Here is a 21261-nt window from a genome sequence, read left to right as displayed (position 1 = left end):
CAAGTCATTAATAAGATTAGGTTTGATGCTGAAATTGAACACTGCCTAAGCTTGAGTCATGAATGTACCTACATATACGTAAATACATGTACCGGTACTTGTGACTACCTTATTTGTGCATCATCATGCATGCAAAGACTTGAGCTTGGGTACTCCTAACCCTAACCCCTAGCTACACTCTACTTGCCACATCCAAACTATCGCTGACAACAGCCTAACACCTTCATTTTGACGCGACATCATAAACAACTCCACATCTTTTCTCGCGATGTCAATGTCTCTTGTTGACTATGCTTCCAGCGATGACGAAGGGGCAGGCTCTTCTACATCTGCCGGTGTTCCCCAATTTACCTCTGCCACGAGAGTTGTAGCTGCTCCTGATGTCTCTTTAGAGGTTGAGTCAACACCTTAGTAGTTTTCCATATTCTCAATTTCAGCTAGCTAATACCCTCACAGGACCCCATGCAGCTTCGCCAATCACTTATAAAGCAGACTGATAAACAAATTACGACGAACATGACTTATGAACAGCTTTCTGCGCCCATCGTTGGGCCAGCGAACCCATTCATGTCCGCCGATAGCGCCTCTAGGAAACGGAAGAACGTACTCACAGGCTACGCAGAGGAGTCAGCAATCTCTGAATCAACTTTCCGGACACAACAGCGGACCTTCATTTCCTTAGGATATGCCCAGGATCCTTCATTATCGGCAAACGGTAACACCTATGTTGGTAATCAGGATAGTGTCGTGCTGCACGGTGGGAAGGATGTGGTTCAACTCAGGCCTTCAAGAGAGGAGACAAACGCGATAAAGAAGAAACGAACAGGAAAGGGGGACCCTTCAGTTATTGATGGAGAGAACGCATATGTGGGGCCATGGGCAAAATATAATATGCCGCCAACAACACTTTCAGAATCAGAGGGGGAGGAGGAGGAGGAGGAAGGAGAGGAAGAATACGTGGCGCCAGCATCGAACCCGATTATTGATAAGGCTGGAAAGGAGTATTTGGACGTGAATACTGGTGGAGTAGGAAAGGAGACTACAGAGTTCCATGGCTCACAACAGTACGATTATCAAGGAAGGACTTATATGCATGTACCGCAGGATCTGGATGTGGATCTAAGGAAGGAGCCTGGAAGCTGGACAAATTACATACCCAAGAAATTGGTACACACTTGGGTAGGGCACACAAAACCTATTACAGCCCTCAGGTTCTTTCCAGGCGCAGGTCACCTCTTGCTGTCTAGTAGTAGTGATGCAAAGGTCAAGGTATGTAATTTTTCTGCATAAAGATAATCACTGCTTGCATCATGCTAATTACTTTTCTGCAGATTTGGGATGTTTATCATGATCGTGAGTTACTTCGTACCTACAATGGTCACTCAAAGGCGGTCACAGACATAACTTTCAACAACGATGGTACTCAATTTCTCACTGCATCCTATGACCGCTACATGAAACTCTGGGATACCGAAACCGGGAAATGTATCCATCGATACACTACCGGTAAGATTCCACATGTTATCCGATTTAACCCGGAACCTAGCCTGCACCATGAGTTCCTGGCAGGTATGAGCGACAAAAAGATCATTCAGTTTGATACACGCACAGAAGAGGTTGCCCAAGAATACGATCACCATCTCGGGCCTGTCAATACCATTACTTTTGTTGACGAGAATCGCCGTTTCATCACCACATCTGACGATAAATCCCTTCGTGCTTGGGAATATGGTATTCCGGTACCCATCAAGTTCATTGCAGAGCCATATATGTACTCGATGGTTCGCGCATCGTTACATCCTACCGGAAAATACGTTGCCTATCAGTCTGGCGACAACCAAGTTGTTGTCTATGCTGCAACAGATAAATTCCGTCAAAACCGAAAGAAGGTGTTCCGTGGTCACAACAACGCCGGTTATGCCATCGACGTAGACATTTCTCCTGACGGCCAGTTCCTGATGAGCGGTGATTCTGGTGGGTTTCTGTGCTTCTGGGATTGGAAGACTTGTAAAATGTACCATAAATTTCAGGCTAGCGATGGACCAGTCGTGGCAGCACAGTGGCATCCACAAGAGACCAGTAAGGTGGCAAGTGCAGGGCTGGACAATGTTATTAAGTATTGGGACTAAATGGGGAGAGTTGTGTAATTGGGCAAATAGTTTTTATACACAGGTGGCTGCGGCGGGAAGGATAAAAATTGAATGTAACAGCCTGTAACAGTAATAAGATTCAAAAATACCCGGAATGACTACATGTATAATAAATTTACGTGAGAGATATCAAACTGCAGAAGAGTGCTAGTATTGTCAATATCGAGATTTCTTGCACTGCCATCACCCCCGAGCCACATAATACATGTATTTTTAGTCTGGAAGCTAAGATCATAGACTGTCACTCGGTGAATCATAGCAATCGAAACCGCGATGGGTCTCACTACAAGGACCGTTCAAAGGTAATTTTAGGAGGATATTCTCGGGAGGGGGCGATTTGGATCACAATAATCGAGAATTGGTTTGATTCTTGAGCTATTTCAGGATTGCTGGGTATTTCCGCATTCTGTAAGTGGGGCAGACGTGAGGTGCCAAGACAATATGGAGCATGATCGACCGAAGCTCTACAAACGTAGGTAACTTCACTTCAACGCACAAGCTCCCCACCACACAACCACCACTATCATCAGAATCATCCCCCATCACCGTTTATCTCCAAACTCCATCTTGTAATCATGTTCGTGCTCATCTTATATCCAATGTTATTGGATTAATTGACTGACATCATCATCTTTGCATGTTCATAGGGAAGTACTTCTAGGCATTACCGGGAAAGACTTCGTCCTCATTGCGGCATCCAAAGCCGCCATGCGCGGCGTAACAGTCCTGAAAGAGGAAGACGACAAGACCCGCACTTTGAACCCGCATACATTGATGGCGTTTTCTGGAGAAGCCGGGGATACTGGTTAGCCCCACCTTTTTTACCCCTCCGCCCGCCAGATTCACCTTCTGTACTGTGGTGATCCGGGCCATAAAGAAGTAAGCTGATGCGGGGAGAATGTGATAGTCCAGTTTGCGGAATATATCCAGGCGAACGTTCAGCTATATGGAATGAGGAATAACTCGAAATGGCAGCTTTCGCCGAGTGCCGTCGCAAGCTTTGTTCGGAGAGAGTTGGCGAAGAGTCTAAGGAGTAGGGTATGAGCTCTCTATCACTTCTTTACATCTACCCCGAAACACCGTTATATCCAAGACCCTCCTACTGCCTAGTTACCCTACTAGTAACTGACCTGCGTTCGGATAGAAACCTTACTACGTGAACCTTCTTATCGGCGGTTTTGACACAAACACCAACGAGCCTCATCTTTACTGGCTGGATTACTTGGCGGCGTCAGCACGCACACCTTATTCAGCGCATGGATATGCACAGTACTACTGTCTTTCCATTCTTGACAAGCACCACAACCCGAACATTACGCTCGAGGAAGGACAGAAGCTGTTGAGAATGTGCCACGAAGAGGTTGGTTAACTCCACCCATTAATCACCCACCCGGCGATAGTATCTTTACAGAAATAAACTAACGAGTGGTCGGATTATCTAGCTGGTTAAGAGATTGCCGATAGATTACAAGGGATTGCTGGTTAAGGTCATAAGGGCTGATGGCATAACAGAGCTCGAGCTTTAAGGTTTGATGATAAGCCAAGGTTGCGGGGAGCTCTTATATCTCATTCTTGACTGTAATAAACTGCAATAAAGAAGACTGCATGGCCGTTCGTGGGTCTCCAACACTATGAACAAACCAAGCTTGCTAGCTAAAAACCTTCGAATTATATTTAAGCCCCGGTAATCTTAGCAATCCATCTTACCATCCAGAGGTTCAATATGATCCCTTGAATATCCTCCCCCAAAACAAGTCGTGCATGGTATATATTTCCCGAGAATAACTACAAGAAGGGAGTAAAGCAGAGAAGCTAGAAAATGAAACAAAAAAATGATAGAAAGGGAAATTGGCTACATCTCCTCTATATCCCTCATAAAAGCACCTTAGACTACGGATCACAAAAGGTCGCGCTTTACGAATTGCTCATACAGAGCTTTTCCAAGCCTTGCGGGACTCCTCTCAACAATAGCACCAGCATTCTCGAGCGCAGAGATCTTGGACTCGGCACCACCCTTTCCACCACTAACGATGGCACCAGCATGACCCATACGCCTTCCTGGGGGCGCGGTAATACCGGCAATGAAAGACACAATTGGCTTGTTCTTAGGGTTGTTGGTGGTGATGTATTCAGCCGCATCTTCCTCAGCAGAACCACCAATTTCACCAATCATGATGATACCTACGTGTAGTATTAGCCCAGTTTGCATATCAAAAATGAAATTTCGAGAGGTTCTACCATCAGTTCCCTCGTCATTCAAAAACACAGACAGAGCATCAATGAAGGAAGTCCCAGAGAATGGGTCTCCTCCAATACCAATGACAAGGCTTTGGCCGAGCCCAACTTGAGTGGTCTGGTTGACAGCCTCATAGGTGAGGGTACCAGAACGGGAGACGATCCCAATTCTTCCACGCTTGTGGATGAAACCAGGCATAATGCCAATTTTGCATTGTCCGGGTGACTGTTTTGAAGATTAGCTAAATAGTTCTGTACATTGAATTCCACGAACACTTACAATAATACCAGGACAGTTGGGTCCGACCAATCGGGTCTTGTTCTGGGTCTTGAGAATGTCCACAACACGGACCATATCGTTCTGGGGAATTCCCTCAGTAATACAGACGACGAGACCGACCTCAGCTGCGATGGCCTCCTCAATAGATGCAGCGGCAACAGAAGGTGGGACGAAAATGGCACTGCGTAGTTCATTCAATATCAGCTACCCGCACCCGAAATTTTGCCCACTCTCTCCAAAAATGCTCGTATGCTCTCATAAGATTGTTAAAATTCCCTCCTTTGTGGTTTTGGGGTGAGGTAGTACCTGGCATCCGCTGTAAAGCAAAGTACTCATCATTTTAGCCCCACATTCGCGCCACATACAGTTTCTTAGATTTCGAATTTTACTCGCCTCCAACTTGTTTAACTGCGTCGCTCACAGAGCCAAACACTGGACGATCCAAGTGTGTGCTCCCGGCCTTCTTGGGATTGATACCGCCGACGACATTTGTGCCATACTCGATAGCTTGTCGGGCATGGAAACTATGCCCGTATATCAATATACGTAGTTTTTCTACCACCCACTACGATGAAACTTACGTTCCCTGTTTCCCGGTAAACCCTATATGAACATGTTAGAATCATAGTAACCCAAACAAAAAAATATAAAAATTTAAGACACGAACCCTGGAAAATAACTTTGGTGTCGGCATTGATAAGGAGGTTCTTTGCGGTGGAGGCATACCCTGATGTAGAGTAGCCGCGGGCACCGATAGTCGAGAGACGTTTCAAGGCGAGCATCTTGGAGTGTTTATTATGAGGGGAGAGGGGGACGGGATGGCGGGGATGGGTGTTTTACTGAGATCTACTACTATGTGGTTGTTGAAGTACCCCCCCCCCCCCCAGGTCAGGATGTTTGAAGATTGTTCTTGGCGCTTGGAGAGTGCTCAGTGCCGACATTGGCCGAAAGGGGAATGATTGGATAATTATATATCCGAGTGAGAATATTATCATCGACAAGCGGAGCTTAATCCAAAAATTCTGTCTACAAATGGAGAGTGAAAGAGGCCTATGTTGTAGATATGGCCTAATGCCCAATTATTTGTTTCACGATATCGATGATTATGGGAGATGCGGGAGGTTGACATTGGTGTTATATCGAGATTAGATAGATGACCGCCATAAAACTCCGGCAGAAAGCCTCTAATACTGTTGTGTATGTAGCTCTTACTCACTTCTAAGAATTTCATCTTGTTAAGATCGTACTGTTGTGTTTAACTTTAAGCTGTGTGGATGTCGATGCACGATCACCGACGATTTACTATAGTTGACGCAACCCTAGACGTCCGGGTAACAGACTCAATCGGGAGGCGACATTTCGACACAAACATTCGTTGTGCTTGCTGGTTGAACTTAGGGTACCAGTTCACTCTCCTCCACGCCTTCCATCGAGTAATCAGCGATATCGACATATGAAAGGCTCTTAATCAGTCTCACTCTACCATTCTTTCACTTTTTTAATTCTTCACTCAAAATTTTTACCATGGCTGACTGTAGGTTGTCCCCATTCTCCTTTAACGCGCTATTGCTAATCGGATTCCCTCTTTGCCAGCGGATTTTGAAGAGATTCGCCGCCTCCAGGCGGAGCGCAACGCGGCAAAGGCCGGAAAGCCTGGTTCAAAAACTTTTGATCCTACCTCGCAGCGTGAATCTTCCAAACAATCTTTGACAGACACATTCGATACGACCCTTTACGACCGCGCTGGCGGTGACAAGTTCGCTGGATACAACACTTCCATTCCTGTAAATGAAGAAGATGATGATGTGGATATGGCTGGCGGTGACGGCACACGCAGGTTGGTTGGCCAGTATACAGCCTCTAAAGAGCTATTAAATGAGTTTGCTGGCGCCGGCGATGACGACACCGATCTCATGATTTCAAAGGCAAAGGGCGCCCAGATCGCCGACAGAGAGACCGACTACCAAAAGCGAAGGTTTCAAAGACAGTTGACGCCAACACGAAAAGACGCGTTCAAGGAAGATGGCGAGGGTCGAAGCTATAGGGAGGTCATGCAGGAGAAGGAAATTGAAAGGGAGGAGGAAAGAGTTAGGCGGAAAATAGAGGAATCAATGAAAAAAGAGGGAAACGGAGCTGACCGGATGGAAGGTGTCGAGTACAAAGCAAGCCTAAAAGAAGAATCGGACAGAGAGAGCTCTGCAACTGATGGTACAAGGAAGAGGGTACGTGCTATTGCCCAGGCTTAACCTTTAAACTTTGCTAATAACTTTATAGAAGAAGCGATGGGATGTAGCAGGCGACGAAGGTGCCGTGGCGATCAAGGAAGAAGATTCCAAGAAGCCACGAGCAAGCAGATGGGACATTGCAGCTGCTCCAGATGCAACACCAGTGGTAAAGCGCTCTCGATGGGATCAAGCTCCATCTCTTACTGCTGCTACACCTGTTGGAAACCAGGGACTTGTGACTCCCATGCACCCATCTGTTTCTGCTACCCCTGTTCCTCACATGCCTCTTACTTTTGGACATGGAGACAGGAATGCGCCTCTATCAGATGAAGAGCTCGATGAGATGTTGCCTAGCGAAGGTTATAAAATTCTTGAACCCCCGCCGGGATACGCTCCGATCCGTACACCAGCAAGGAAGCTTATGTCCACGCCGGCACCAATGAACTCCACAGGCATCGGTGGCTTTATGATGCAGGAACCTGAGAATGCCAGGATCCTCGGGAAGCAGATGCCTGCGGATATTCCGGGGGTCGGCGATCTTCAATTCTTCAAGCCAGAGGATATGGCCTACTTTGGGAAGCTTGTTGACGGTGGTGATGAGAATGCGATGACTGTTGAGGAGTTGAAGGAGAGGAAGATCATGCGTCTTCTTCTCAAGGTCAAGAATGGAACACCTCCCATGCGAAAGACAGCATTACGTCAACTCACTGATAACGCCCGCCAATTTGGCGCAGGTCCGCTGTTTAACCAAATTCTGCCTCTGCTTATGGAGAAGACGCTCGAGGATCAGGAACGTCATTTATTGGTGAAGGTCATCGATCGTATCCTTTATAAGCTCGATGATCTTGTTAGGCCGTATGTGCATAAAATTCTGGTCGTCATAGAGCCACTTCTGATTGATCAGGATTACTATGCGCGTGTTGAAGGCCGCGAGATTATCAGCAATTTGTCGAAGGCTGCCGGTCTAGCGCACATGATTTCTACTATGCGACCTGATATCGATCACGTCGATGAATATGTGCGAAACACCACTGCGAGAGCGTTCGCCGTCGTTGCATCAGCGCTTGGTATACCCGCATTATTGCCGTTCTTAAGAGCGGTCTGTCGCAGTAAGAAAAGTTGGCAAGCGAGGCATACCGGTGTTAAAATTGTGCAGCAGATTCCTATCCTCATGGGCTGTGCTATCTTGCCTCACTTGAAGGGCTTGGTAGAGTGTATTGGCCCGAACTTGGAAGACGAGCAGGCCAAGGTTCGTACTGTGACCAGTCTGGCCATTGCGGCATTGGCAGAAGCAGCTAGTCCGTACGGTATTGAGAGTTTCGATACCATTCTTAATCCTCTGTGGACTGGTGCGAAGAAGCAGCGTGGAAAGGGTTTGGCTGGCTTCTTGAAGGCGGTTGGATACATCATACCCCTTATGGACGAGGAGTATGCAAACTACTACACATCTGAAGTGATGGAGATCCTTCTACGAGAATTCCAGAGTCCTGATGAGGAGATGAAAAAGGTTGTTTTGAAGGTTGTCAGCCAGTGTGCGGGAACTGAGGGTGTGACTGCGGCATACCTGAAGGAGAACGTACTCCCTGAATTTTTCAAGGCGTTCTGGGTACGAAGGATGGCCCTTGATAAACGGAATTATCGTCAAGTGGTAGAGACAACAGTTGATCTAGCTCAAAAAGTCGGGTGTGGAGAGATTATAGAGCGGATCGTTGACCACCTTAAGGATGAAAGTGAGCCATACCGTAAAATGACCTTGGAGAGTGTCGAGAAGGTCATTGCCTCTCTGGGAGCGGCGGATATTGGTGAACGTCTAGAGGAAAGACTGGTAGATGGTGTATTGTTTGCGTTCCAGGAACAGACTATGGAGGATATTGTTATGCTTAACGGATTTGGAACGGTTGTCAATGCTCTGGGTACTCGGTGTAAGCCGTACCTTCCGCAGATTGTCAGTACAATCCTATGGAGATTGAACAACAAGAGTTCAGCTGTCAGACAACAAAGTGCAGATCTGATTTCGAGAATTGCTGTCGTTATGGTATGTCAACCCCCGCTATTTTTTTTTTTTTTTGACGTAGGATATCGACTTACCTTAAGCAATTAGAAACAATGCGGAGAAGATGCTCTGATGGGTAAACTAGGTGTCGTACTTTACGAGTACCTTGGGGAAGAGTATCCTGAGGTTTTGGGTTCCATTCTAGGCGCACTCAGGTCTATTGTTACTGTCGTTGGTATCAATAGCATGCAACCACCGATTAAGGATCTCCTTCCTCGATTGACCCCTATTCTTCGAAACAGACACGAAAAAGTGCAGGAGAATACCATTGATCTGGTAGGTAGAATTGCGGATCGAGGTGCCGAGTTCGTAAGTGCGAGAGAATGGATGAGAATTTGTTTCGAATTGTTGGATATGTTGAAGGCGCATAAGAAGGGAATCAGACGAGCAGCGAACAACACATTCGGTAGGTTTTTATTCCCCCACACTCTTTCATATACACCGATCTTATACAATAATTTTTAGGGTTTATCGCCAAAGCTATTGGTCCCCAAGATGTCCTGGCCACCCTACTCAACAATCTGAGGGTTCAAGAACGTCAATCTCGAGTTTGTACAGCAGTCGCCATTGGTATCGTCGCAGAAACCTGTGCGCCTTTCACTGTACTCCCTGCCCTTATGAACGAATATCGTGTCCCTGAGCTCAACGTCCAGAATGGTGTTTTAAAATCACTTTCTTTCCTCTTTGAGTACATCGGCGAAATGGCGAAAGATTATGTCTATGCCGTTACTCCTCTTCTTGAAGATGCACTTATCGACCGCGACCAAGTGCACAGGCAGACTGCTGCGTCGGTTGTCAAACACGTTGCACTTGGTGTCGTTGGTCTTGGTTGTGAGGATGCTATGATGCATCTGCTAAACTTACTTTACCCAAATATGTTCGAAACATCACCTCACGTTATCGACAGGATAATCGAGGCCATTGACGCAATCAGGATGGCAATCGGGCCTGGGTTGGTTATGAACTACGTCTGGGCGGGGTTGTTCCATCCTGCAAGAAAAGTGAGGACACCTTATTGGAGACTGTATAACAATGCATATGTCCAGAGCGCAGACTGCTTAGTGCCCTTTTACCCAAATCTCGATGAAGATCACCTGTTAAGGCATGAACTCTCGATCGTCATCTAAACAGAAGTCTGGAAGTAAATGAACTCATGTGTCGTACGGATCGCGGTATTTCTCTTATCTTTCGTCATTTCTCTAGCTTTACTTTTTTTTTCTCTTTCTCCCATCAACGTTTTTTCTTTTTCTTTTTCTTTTTTGTTTTGTTTTGGAAAGGGGAATTTAATTCAACAGTTTGTAGGGTGGCTATGGTGAGCCATCGCTGTTGCCGTTGTAGGATAGATTGTGTGTATGTAGTTCGCAAGAGAACAAGGATGACGATGGTCCCTTCTTTAGTAACTTATAAGACAGACTTGGAATACACTTTTGATCTTTTCTTTTTTCGTGTCTCGTGCCCATCGTGAACCACTGGCCTAGGCACAATAGTCAGTCTATCCGAGAATAATCTTCATGGATAGTTTATTGCCAAGACTCGCCCGATTGAGAGCGAGTGATAGAACGTGTTTGGGTTCCGCTTGGTTTTTTTTTTTTTGTTTAATTCATTAATTGCATGCGGGTTCCGCTTGGTGATAATTATACCAGTTCCCAGGGAAGTCTTCACAGAAAAGGGAAACATAGACTTTGCTTCGCAGTTTGATATTGGGCATATCTTTTATTTGAATCCTAACTCTGTAGGCCCTATGAATCAAAAAATGACGACCGAAGTAATAAGGGTACGAAATGTCGTTAGTCCTTCCATAAGCTACCACTGTAGATAATTTTCAGATTGGTGTTATTTTAGGTATACTGTCATTTTAAGTAAGAGCTATAAATAAACGGAGAGTTAAAAAAAAGGGGGGGGGGGCAATCTTTCTGCATATAGCCCTAACCCTACCATCCTCCCAGAGGCAACACGTTAAAGATATATTTCAGAGCGGTGTGAATTTTTAAGCGTTTGATGTTTGTAAGTCATATAAAATGACTAATAAAGTGTGGACCATACTATTACAAGGTGACTACTAGCTACTCTTATGAGGGGTATATAGTTATCTTTATACGCTCGAGTTGACTTAATAAAGTAAAAAAGTGCGTTATTACATATCTAATAAGTATATAATTATAACCTGCATATGTAATGTGCTTTTATAGTCTTCTGATTGGTTCATTGAGAGATGTTTTTTGTTTCACTTGAAACATGTTGTGTTGGATATTAACATAGGGTATTGTGCTGAGTGGTGTTAGAATGTTAATAGGGTTGCTACTGGTTCTGGGAATTGATAGTGGTTCGATTTTAGCGGTTTGGTAGCTGTTAAAGGGATATACCTGTAGTTTTAACTGGAGAAATTGTCTGACTTATCTGTTGATATATGGGGATAATATATCAGAAAAGTCATATATTGACCAGATCAGATCTAGATATAGTGATGGACTTTGCCTGCCAGGAGGGGTCGAGGGCCGCGCAGCGGCCTGAGAGCCCCGACTGACAGGCAAATAGACAAATAAGCCGCAAAGCGGCTTGCCTGTATATTGGACTGATTGATATACATATAGGCCGAAGGCCGGAAACTACTTGTATACATATATAAAGAAGGGAGCCCCCGGTAGTTAGACCCATAGAAACGGCTACAGCTTAAATACTAACAAAGAAACCCTTTTCGCCTTCTTCAGGCTTAACATAGCTCCTCTTGATAATATCATCCGCACACGAAAGTCTTATTCGTTCAGGCGTTGCTGGTGAAATCAAATTCAGAACCTCCGTGCACCCGTGGTCAGCTCTAGCTGCCTTGAGAGCATCTCTGATCGCAAAGAATACTGAGCTACCCATGAACAAGGGCGGTTCACCGACACCCTATGTTTATTGGTTATAAGACGAAGCATTGGGATTTGTGTACTGAGGGAGTTCTTACCTTGCTCCTTTGAATGGTTTGTAAATTCTTCCACTCAACGTCCTTTAACATGCTAACGTTAAAGATTTGTGGGATATCTCTAAATCCAGGAATCTTGTAATTTCCAGGCCCCCTAGTTGCCAGTTGTCCATTATTCATCCACAATGATTCCTCTGTTGTGAAAAGTCCTTGTCCCTGCACAAAGGCCCCCTCAATCTGACCATAATCAATGGCAGGATTGATACTCCTTCCGATATCCATCTTGATATCCGCTCTTAGACATGTCCAGTCTCCTGTCAGTGTATCGATTTCCACCTCTGCGAGCGCTGCGCCTTGTGTGTAATAGAAATACATTTGGCCAATATTTGGGCCCCAGACATATCCAATATCTGGTGTTTTGTAGAAACCATTTGCACTCAAATTAACCCGATCAAAGTACGCTGCGTGTGCAAGATCTTTCATGGTTGCGTCTCCAAGTTTCTCACGATAGGGCTTAAGACGTTCGTTGAGTTGTTGGCAAGCATTGTAAACAGCATAACCATTCAGGTCACTAGATGCTGATGCCGCCGTAGCTGACGTGTTTGCCACGGTATTTGTTGATGTTTCTGAGATGAAAACAGCATCCATAGGAACACCTAGTGCCTCCGCTGCAACCATGACCATTTTCGTATGGAGACCCTGACCCATTTCAGTGCCTCCGTGAGCAACGAGAATTGAACCATCGTGATAGATATGAACTAAGGCACCAGCTTGGTTAAGGAATATTGCCGTAAAAGATATACCAAACTTGGTGGGTATCAAGGATAATCCCCTCTTCTTCCATTTATGGGTTTTGTTGAATTCATCGACATCCTGACGACGTTTTTCGAAATCTGCCTCTGTCTTGAGAGAATCAAGAATCATTGGAACATGCCAATCCTTCAATTCTTGGTTATAATGTGTAGTTTGCCCTTCTTTATACATGTTCAGTTCCTGGAGGTATGTTAGAGTGATTCTAAAGCACCAAATGGGGTTGGATATCTTACTCTAAGTTTGTGTACTGGAATTCCTAGCTTGTCTGAAATTTCTTCCATATACGATTCAGCGATAAACATCCCTTGAGGGCCACCGAAGCCCCTGAAAGCGGTATTCGACATCGTGTTTGTTTTGCATAACCTTCCTCGGACATCTACGCTTGGGATTTTGTAACAATTATCGATGTGTGATAATGACCTGTCACACACGGCGCCGGAAAGATCCTGTGACCATCCGGCATTACAGAAAACATCGGCGTCAAGGGCCACAAGTTTTCCATCATTGTTGACGCCAACCTTCCAGCGTGCCATGAATGGATGTCGTTGTCCGGAAGTCATCATATCCTCATCCCGATTCAGCATGCATCGGACTGCCCGCTTGGTCTTCTTTGCTGCAATAGCACATATTGCTGCAAGTTGAACCGATCTTGTTTCTTTGCCACCAAAACCACCACCAAGACGCTTCACCTTTGCAACAACGCGATTTGCCGGAACACCAGTAACTTGAGCGACATATGTCTGACTATAAGATAATGTTAATATTAAAAACCACGAATTCAAGCCACTGGGGAGCGCGGATATGACATACGTTTCTGTAGGGTTTTGAGTACTACTATAAACCTCAATCTCGCCATCTTCCAACTTGGGTACCACGAGACATGCATTTGTCTCGAGATAGAAATGCTCCTGGCCACCCATCCTCGCCACCCCCGTAAATACATGATCTGCCGTCTTCATCGCTTCTTCGATAGGATCTCCTTGTTTAATGTACCTATAGTGTTCGAAGAAACTTTCCCTCTCAATGGCTTCCTCAATTGTAAGGATTGCCGGGAGCTCTTCATATTCCACCTTAACAGATCTTGCAGCAAGAGAAGCTTGCTGTTGAGAATCCGCTAGGATCATACCAATAGGCTGTCCGTGTGTGTGAACCTCATCGACGGCAAAAAACACCTCATCACACATGGGAGCACCCCACCAATTCAACTCTGGACTTTCCAGATCCCGATGATCTACCCACGCGCGTACACCAGGAATATCGAATGCTGGTTCGCTATCGACGCTTAAAATCTTTGCGTGTGCTTTTGTGCTAAGAACCAAACATCCGTATAATTCGTTGGTGTGCCTTGGCATATCATCCGTATACTGTGCTTCTCCAGTAACCTGCTTCATTGCAGCTACATGAGGCACGCCTTTCCCGAGCACTCTTTGCTCGTACGCAAGAGTGCTATCCTGATCCCTCTCTCCGGAAGAGATGTTTCTGGTAATCTCGTGTACTAATTCCTCTTCAACATCACCGGTCAGAATGCCAACAGTTTGATGCCAGAACCTGTAAAAGAATCCAAGCGCCAATGATTTTCTATAAACTGCCATTCCACCCGGTACTCCAAACCTCAAATTGAAGTCTTGCTCAAGAGCATTCATCGTCCCTTCCAAGACCTCCTTCTCGCCCCATGTTTTTCCGACCAGATAAGACATTGCCTTCTTGGCTTCGATCGTCGTTGGTGCCATGCCGCCATATACTAGATTCACAGATTCAACGACATTGTCGTCACTGAGAGAAATTCGAAGAGCAGCGTTGACAATCGCTATATCGTCATCTTTCCGCTTTGCCTGCTTATAAGCCCTAATAAATTCGCCTTTCTCGCTTGCGATGGGCACCCGGATACTCTTGAGTACCGCGTTTGCCGGTAAAGCTGTGGTTCGATATGCCTTAAAAAACTCAGACATTGGCAGCTCCATCTCACCATCCTCCAAAGACTGCGCTATCAGAGTACTTCTCGTAGCAACGAACACAGGATTAAGATCCGATATGGGTGAAGCGGTAGCAAGGTTACCCGCAGGAGTCCCCACATTCCTGATTTGGCGACCAGCAAAGTACTCCAGCTGCTTCAGCATAGCGTTGAATGGTTGAGATTTCGAAGGGCCATATTTCTCAATAGCTTGCTTGAGCACGCCCTCAAGGTCTGTCAATGTGATGTTTGCACCAACATGGAGATGATCATCTTCGAATGAGAAATGTCGGAGATCTGGAATATCGCCGACATAGACAGAAACAGTGTACTGGATGGCCTTGAACTTAATTTCAATCCGAGTTTCTGTGGATCCGCCGATAACCTTTGCGGACGGTAGAGCATGTTTGATTTCAAGAAGCTGCACTAAAGTAACTGGCCTAAACCATCTCTTACGCTTATTGCCAAAAGCCAAGGCTTTGAATTTATGTTTCCTCAAAGCCGGTGGGAAAATCAGTTCTGTATCAGGCTTGTACTCGATGAGACCCGGTGGCGTAAATTTCTTTACTGGGATGTCCTCAAGCCCAGACGCTGATTTATTCTTACAGCACCCAGCTGGAAGTGTCCCGTCTGTGCTCTGCATACAGCAACCACCCGGAGCCGAGTTCTGTTTTTTTGATGCTTCTGAGCACCCAGCTTCTACGCTGAAAGTTTGAGCTGCGTCGAGAATTGGTCGATATCCAGTGCATCGGCAGAGATTTCCATCGAAGGCTTCTTCAACGTCATGAGCTGTAGGTTCCGGGTTGTTCCGGACAAGTGCGTAGAGACTCTAAAGTCTGATATTAGAAATTATTCTTAAGTGGGTGGCGATGCAGAGTTATTACCATGACAATTCCCGGTGTACAGAAACCACATTGTGAACCATGAAACTTTGCAATGCGCTCCTGGATCGGGTGTGGTTTTGTGCTGTCACCAATCCCCTCCACCGTGATAACGTGCTTTCCATCCACGCTAACCAAGGGCGCAAGACAGGCGTTCACAGAAGCATGGTAAATTTTGTTTGTTGTTGGATTATATTGCGATACGACCTTCAAATTATTAGCTAAAACCCTACTTCCTAAGCTCTTTCAGTACCTACAACTGTACAAGCTCCACAGCCCCCCTCGGCACATCCAAGCTTCGTGCCAGTAAGACCAATGCCTCGAAGATATTCAAGCAAAGTAATCTCCGGATCAATGGAATCGATCACTACTTTCGTGCCATTCAGGTAAAATTGGACAGAATCGTCCCAGTTAGAGGTAACAGCAGCAAGTGATGCAAGCTCACTCCCTGGAAGAGCTGGAGCTGGAGTGTTTAAAAGTCCCGGTGCCATTATGAATAGGGATGCAGGCACTCTTGAAATAAAAACTCGGGTTTTGTTCAATATATAGATGTATGCTCTGAAGTGGCGAGTGAGGTACAACTAGGCCAGTTATCGGTGACCCTGTAGTAGTGCACGTGTCTAGTGGCCGGTAATGATGATCAGGGTTAAGAGCCCCAATGCTTATCGGTGGCGGGATTAGTACCCCGCACTAAGTTATGGCAACGAACAGAAACGTTAACACGGACAGCCTTTGCTGAAGCTTTTAAAGACCACGGCCGGAGGACGGTAGAAGAGACACACTAAATCATATAATGAGATATTCTGTACCTTAATCGATCTATAGATATCTTATCAACTCCAGCCTGTGCCTTAATATTTCGTTTCGTCTAACTTAGACAATTTTACTTTCTCGTTCTGATAGGGATACCATGGCAATCCACCTTCCTTCTACGTATCCGGGGATTGCCGCTCCGGGGGGAGCGACCTGCAATATTACATGAAGTTAGTCAGCAAGCTGTCCAGGCCCGATGTTCCCGTTGTGTAAACCTAGAGTACATGTATTTAGTAGTTTTTGGTGAAAATCCCGCCAAGACCTCAAAATTTGAGTTCAAAATTTGAAAAACAGGGATTGGCCAAATCGCTCTAATATACAATTCCATCTAACCGAGTCATACTCCATGATTATTATAGTGACGAATCAGATGAGTGCCGAATCAGAATCCATGAAGTAGTGTCTAATTACTAGCATGCCCTATTACCAGGAGGGCTATGTATATACCTAGATGTAATCATTCGCCCATAGAAGAATTAACTCGGCTTACTTGACATTAGTGCCTCAGATATCAGCGGTGATCACCGTTAAGAGTAAGGGTAAAAAAGAAACACCTCCTTCAATCGTTCGGCTCCCCCCTTCCCTGGATAGTCGGAATTCAGAGGGAAGGCTATCGGTGACTTGGTCACGGTGTAATACCAGCTTTATATCGGAGACCGCCGCTGCCTCCGCTTGTCCCCGTATATAGTCAGATTTTCAATCCTTATTTTTACGGCTGTCTTTAGTTGTCGTGTCCCCGCCCCCAGTATCATGATTTGCGACTTAGGCACGTAGGAACCTCTCTCCTCCTGAAGTGGTCTCGATCCTGTGCAGTTCTTGCCAACTCAAATTTTCATACTTACCTCAGACTAAACACATATCATTGGCCTGTGGTATACTAGGTACTCCACATCTCTGTCCAATATGATCACGTCTCCCATTCAAAAACACACAATGTAGTGGAGCACATGTACTCTGCGGACTATGCACACACCCGTCACTGCATCTCCATGCGGCTTGCCGTAATTCTCCATTTGCTATTCTGGAGTACTCGTGACTGTTCCCGCAGACTGCAGGCCGAGACAGCCATAGATGTCATAGACACTCTAGCTGTCGCCTCATCCACAGCCTTATATCCAATCCCAGGAAGCGTACAAAAGGTAGAGCAAATACACGCTTCTTCTAACACTGGGTCACCGTCCAACCCTCGGAGAGAGAATTAATATTAAGACGCTGAAGTATATGGTATTTCACTACAATCAGCTAGCCAACAATAGGATTGTACGACCCTCGGCAACAAGGCAAATCAGAGATTTCTCATGCCCATCTACTTTACTGGCATGTGAGTTTTACTTCTTGGCCATCGAAGATTTCTAGACATCCCTCAACTCATAAAACATACATACTCCCCTTCACAGGTCAGAAAAAAGTAAACGTCAACTCTGATATTAGACCACAATCGTTTTATCCCGCGCTCGTTGAACCCGAGTTAAATAATCAGTACAATTATACGTGTATACGTAGATATGTACCTTTGTTATCACGATAGCCACCCCCCTCCGCAGAGCCCGCGGCTATGAAATAAAGTCGAAATAAATAAAATCTGAAATTTTACTATTCTCACCGGCTCGTTGTTACGACGTCAGAAAGGTTCCCGACAGTCAAAGTGGAACAAACAGTCGGGAACCCCACCTGGTGCTGCGAATCAAAATATCCCGTCCCACTCACACGGGATCATGCGCAATTACATCAGCCAAGGAGGGATCGTGGCAGCCTTATCGCGTGTTATCGTATTGCATCACAAAAGGGCTCATTGATTGATTAAGCCACACTTGCAGAGTTTCTGGTCTTGAAAATTTATATATATGCGATAGATTTTATGAAGATTCAAATCTCTGGGTATAATAAAGTGTAATGTGCAAACCCGATTCCACATACGGTGCTTGAATTGACTTATTAAGGGGTGGTTGTTGATACCTAATGTCTTCGGGGGAGGGTGTATTTCATCAAATGGATGACCACAGGTAGCCCGAAGTGCCGCTTTCACGCGTGCAATCATAAAGATATAGTAAAGAGGGGACAAAAGGGCAAGGTTCTCCAAGGCACTTCACCAAGCCAAGGAAAAATAAGGAAGACCAGCTCCGCAATAACATGATGAGGATTCATATAAAACCACCAAAAACACCAGGTTTAGAAAGCAACACATGCTCGAGTAAAAAGAACAAAGGAAAAGAAAGATATATAAAGATGGGAGTATGAACAACACCCCAGGAAGAAGAAACAGTATTGGGTTCAAACAAAGCCATGCAGTCTCTCATCTTTCTTTACAAGCCATGCAAAGCTTGTTTCGGGTTGTGAGAGAACTACTACAAACTCAATTTCCATTTTTTGTCCTTCCCCAAGTGCGTGCTTGTACGAAATGAACAGGACCTTTTGAAAACAGAACTCGAAGCCAGAAAAAACCTCACCCAAAAAACAAAGGGAAAATAATAACAGATGGCCATGAACTCTAAATTTCAAGGCGCATCGTCATAGAACTTGAGAAGGTACTTTTCCGCTTGCCTGTAGTCTTCCTTCATAACATCCAGAGTTTTTTTGATCTTTTCTAGACATGCACTCTCGTCCGGTATGTCATGTGTGCCATCTTCGTCCTTCTTGATTCCGAAGTGTTGTATCTTTTCGCATGAATCTTTCACTTTTGTGAGGCCCAAGGTTGCCGAGGAGCCTTTCAAGAAATGGCCGAGGGAAGACAACTGTGAAAGATCCTTCGCCTTCCTGAGGTGTACAACGTACGTCGCGGTGTTAATATGTGTGTGAATATAATTGCCACAAGGAATTGTGGTAAACGTACACAGAGTTCTCCATCTGCTTAAATGTATCCTCGGCTTGTTCAAAAAACCCGAACACAATCGTCTTGCTAAAGTCACGTTCTTCATCATCATCCATTTCTAGAATCTGATCGAATGTGGCTCTATCGATTATCTCCTCGGGGATATCAGAGATATCCTCTACAACATTCTCCTGCTCGATGCTAACGATGTTTGTAGGCGGCTTTGCTGCAGTCAGTACCCCACCCTTTCAAGTTACAATGGCAGCTTAGGATGCTTACCCTATCCCTATCCCTCTCTCTGTCCTCAACCACGACTATGTTCTCTTTGACTTCGACTGCAGGCATCTCGAGTTTAACTCCGGAAACAAAAGATTTGAATATGTAGGTGTAAAGATGTTGTTGTCACGCTATAGCGGTAGATGCAGAATGTATCAGAGGAAAGAAGATTCCAACGTGAAGAGAGTTTCTCGAATTAGGGGACCCCTGGAACGGGGTGCTGCTTGGATGGGATGGAGAGATGTCACTCACTCTGCTGGGGCGGGTGAGCAATAGAAGCCACCGTCAAATAAAGTGATTGTGTGGTCTGGGTGGGGCTACCTTGGCAAAAAAAAAGCACGCTACTCTGGTAGACGGATGCTTTTATTGACGAGGGACTTGGTTTTTGGTTTTCTTTTTCCGTAAATGAAAGAGGAAGGGGGATAGGGGGTAAATGATGGAAAAAGAAAATAGTGACAACGTGGTACTCGGTTTATGTGTGTCGAATTTCTTAGGAGCCTGCTACTTCTTCCCAGCAGACACGATGAAGAGAGTGAGAGCAAGAGATGAGGGATGCAGTGGGGTGAGGAGGGGTTGTGTTGCAAGAGGCGTTCAGAAGAGGGGTGAGAAAGGTGGGGCTCTTGAACCGGTGTAGGTCCTTCTCTCTTTCTCTCTCTCTCTGTAAGTATGGTATGGTAGAATAGAGATAGTCTGAACAACGTCTAAGCGTCAAACAAACGGCAGGACTCGCAAAAAACAGAACAAAATATTCTTATGTACAATAGGAGCAACTCAGGAATTGTACCTTTATTACTATCGGAACCTTCGAGTATTTCTGTGAGCTGGGTTGGTTCTGGGGGATAATTGATATGGTAGGTGGTGTCACAGACTTAGAGTAGCTCAGGGTACTGTAAGTTGATTCAGAACTCGGCAGAGATGGTAGTAGCTAGTGGGCTTTCTAACTCAAAGCGAGCACGGGAACAACGGGGGATAAGCGGGCGAGAGGAGGGTTATGAGAGGGAAGCAAGAAGGGAGGCGGGGAGGAAGCAACAACGACGTGGGCGCGTGCTTTTCTTGCTCCGCTTTGCTTGTTTAGATCTAGAGAGGTCGAGAACGAGATCGAAAGGCCGACTTGACAAGAAAAAGCCTAGTCCATGCGCTCTTGTGGCTTTAGAGTAAATGGAGATAAGCGCAAGACGTCAGTGAAAGACCACCTACTTCTTGGCTCCTAGTACCTATTTGGTTCCTCTGCGACCTTTGGAACTCGTAATAGCTCGTTGATGCTGTGCTCTTTTAAATTTTGCCGAATATCTCGGTATTCTGGCGATAATCTTACTCGAAAACTAGAGTACATCCTGCCATTTCTATGCTGCTTTATCACTTGCTGTGTTGTTTGACTGTTCTCCGCACGTCGTACGCCACCGTGCACATATGCAAGGGTCATTAGCGCACACAATTGTGACAGTTGCGTCATTTCTCGCAGGGTTGACATTCGATCGATGCCCTAGGATATTGTAGATACAATCCTTTTCGACGAAAAAATATGGAAGGGAAATATGTGCCTCCAAAATCTAGCGATATAAAAACTTCACAAGATAATCTGGTTCCCTGGATTAATAATTACCACCCAATGGTGCACTGGGAAGGTCTTTTTCTTTCTTCTTTTTCACCCGTAGGCGTGGGGCCTGTTCTCCATCCATAAATGTACCTACTTACATGTCTACATGTATCCAATTTGCCGTGTCGTCAAGTTACAGTGACACTCTATGCTGACCCAGGATCCCCAGCTAAGAATTTCTGGAACGTCCAAGATGGTAAGATGTGCTTCATCTCGAATCCTTTGCTTTTTTTTCGAAAACAGCAAATGATCATATCTGTGCTGTCTAAGGCA

The 21261-nt window shown here is 45.4% G+C and overlaps 7 protein-coding genes across 7 annotated transcripts; 4 read left to right on the top strand and 3 right to left on the bottom strand.

Moving 5' to 3' along the window:
• Positions 1–268: 268 nt before the first annotated feature.
• LAJ45_01606 (uncharacterized protein) lies at positions 269–2129 on the top strand (the record flags this gene model as incomplete). The annotated part of the gene is made up of 3 exons (XM_046111199.1): positions 269–394; positions 457–1269; positions 1332–2129. 3 exons carry the CDS (start codon positions 269–271, stop codon positions 2127–2129), a joined length of 1737 nt encoding a protein of 578 aa, XP_045975143.1.
• A 469-nt stretch (positions 2130–2598) lies between these two features.
• LAJ45_01605 (uncharacterized protein) lies at positions 2599–3676 on the top strand (the record flags this gene model as incomplete). The annotated part of the gene is made up of 6 exons (XM_046111198.1): positions 2599–2622; positions 2681–2727; positions 2798–2955; positions 3058–3188; positions 3295–3510; positions 3593–3676. The coding sequence occupies 6 exons, from the start codon at positions 2599–2601 to the stop codon at positions 3674–3676; spliced, it is 660 nt and encodes a 219-aa protein (XP_045975142.1).
• Positions 3677–4047: 371 nt separating this feature from the next.
• LAJ45_01604 (uncharacterized protein) lies at positions 4048–5447 on the bottom strand (the record flags this gene model as incomplete). The annotated part of the gene is made up of 7 exons (XM_046111197.1): positions 4048–4331; positions 4389–4611; positions 4666–4846; positions 4972–4981; positions 5059–5189; positions 5247–5268; positions 5333–5447. 7 exons carry the CDS (start codon positions 5445–5447, stop codon positions 4048–4050), a joined length of 966 nt encoding a protein of 321 aa, XP_045975141.1.
• A 742-nt stretch (positions 5448–6189) lies between these two features.
• LAJ45_01603 (uncharacterized protein) lies at positions 6190–7858 on the top strand (the record flags this gene model as incomplete). The annotated part of the gene is made up of 4 exons (XM_046111196.1): positions 6190–6199; positions 6259–6887; positions 6940–7745; positions 7795–7858. The coding sequence occupies 4 exons, from the start codon at positions 6190–6192 to the stop codon at positions 7856–7858; spliced, it is 1509 nt and encodes a 502-aa protein (XP_045975140.1).
• A 17-nt stretch (positions 7859–7875) lies between these two features.
• On the top strand, positions 7876–10374 carry LAJ45_01602 (uncharacterized protein; the record flags this gene model as incomplete). The annotated part of the gene is made up of 5 exons (XM_046111195.1): positions 7876–8925; positions 8992–9349; positions 9409–10039; positions 10282–10293; positions 10356–10374. 5 exons carry the CDS (start codon positions 7876–7878, stop codon positions 10372–10374), a joined length of 2070 nt encoding a protein of 689 aa, XP_045975139.1.
• A 1239-nt stretch (positions 10375–11613) lies between these two features.
• On the bottom strand, positions 11614–15984 carry LAJ45_01601 (uncharacterized protein; the record flags this gene model as incomplete). The annotated part of the gene is made up of 6 exons (XM_046111194.1): positions 11614–11832; positions 11891–12841; positions 12895–13405; positions 13472–15441; positions 15497–15700; positions 15751–15984. The coding sequence occupies 6 exons, from the start codon at positions 15982–15984 to the stop codon at positions 11614–11616; spliced, it is 4089 nt and encodes a 1362-aa protein (XP_045975138.1).
• A 2817-nt stretch (positions 15985–18801) lies between these two features.
• On the bottom strand, positions 18802–19460 carry LAJ45_01600 (uncharacterized protein; the record flags this gene model as incomplete). Its single annotated transcript, XM_046111193.1, has 3 exons — positions 18802–19060; positions 19137–19336; positions 19395–19460. The coding sequence occupies 3 exons, from the start codon at positions 19458–19460 to the stop codon at positions 18802–18804; spliced, it is 525 nt and encodes a 174-aa protein (XP_045975137.1).
• Positions 19461–21261: the final 1801 nt, after the last annotated feature.

The sequence above is a fragment of the Morchella importuna genome, assembly GCF_003444635.1.
Source record: "Morchella importuna strain M04M26 chromosome Unknown Morimp01GS003, whole genome shotgun sequence".
NCBI classification, from domain to species: Eukaryota; Fungi; Ascomycota; class Pezizomycetes; order Pezizales; family Morchellaceae; genus Morchella; species Morchella importuna.
Note: the sequence above shows the minus strand (reverse complement) of the source record. Positions and strands in the feature narration are given on the sequence as shown.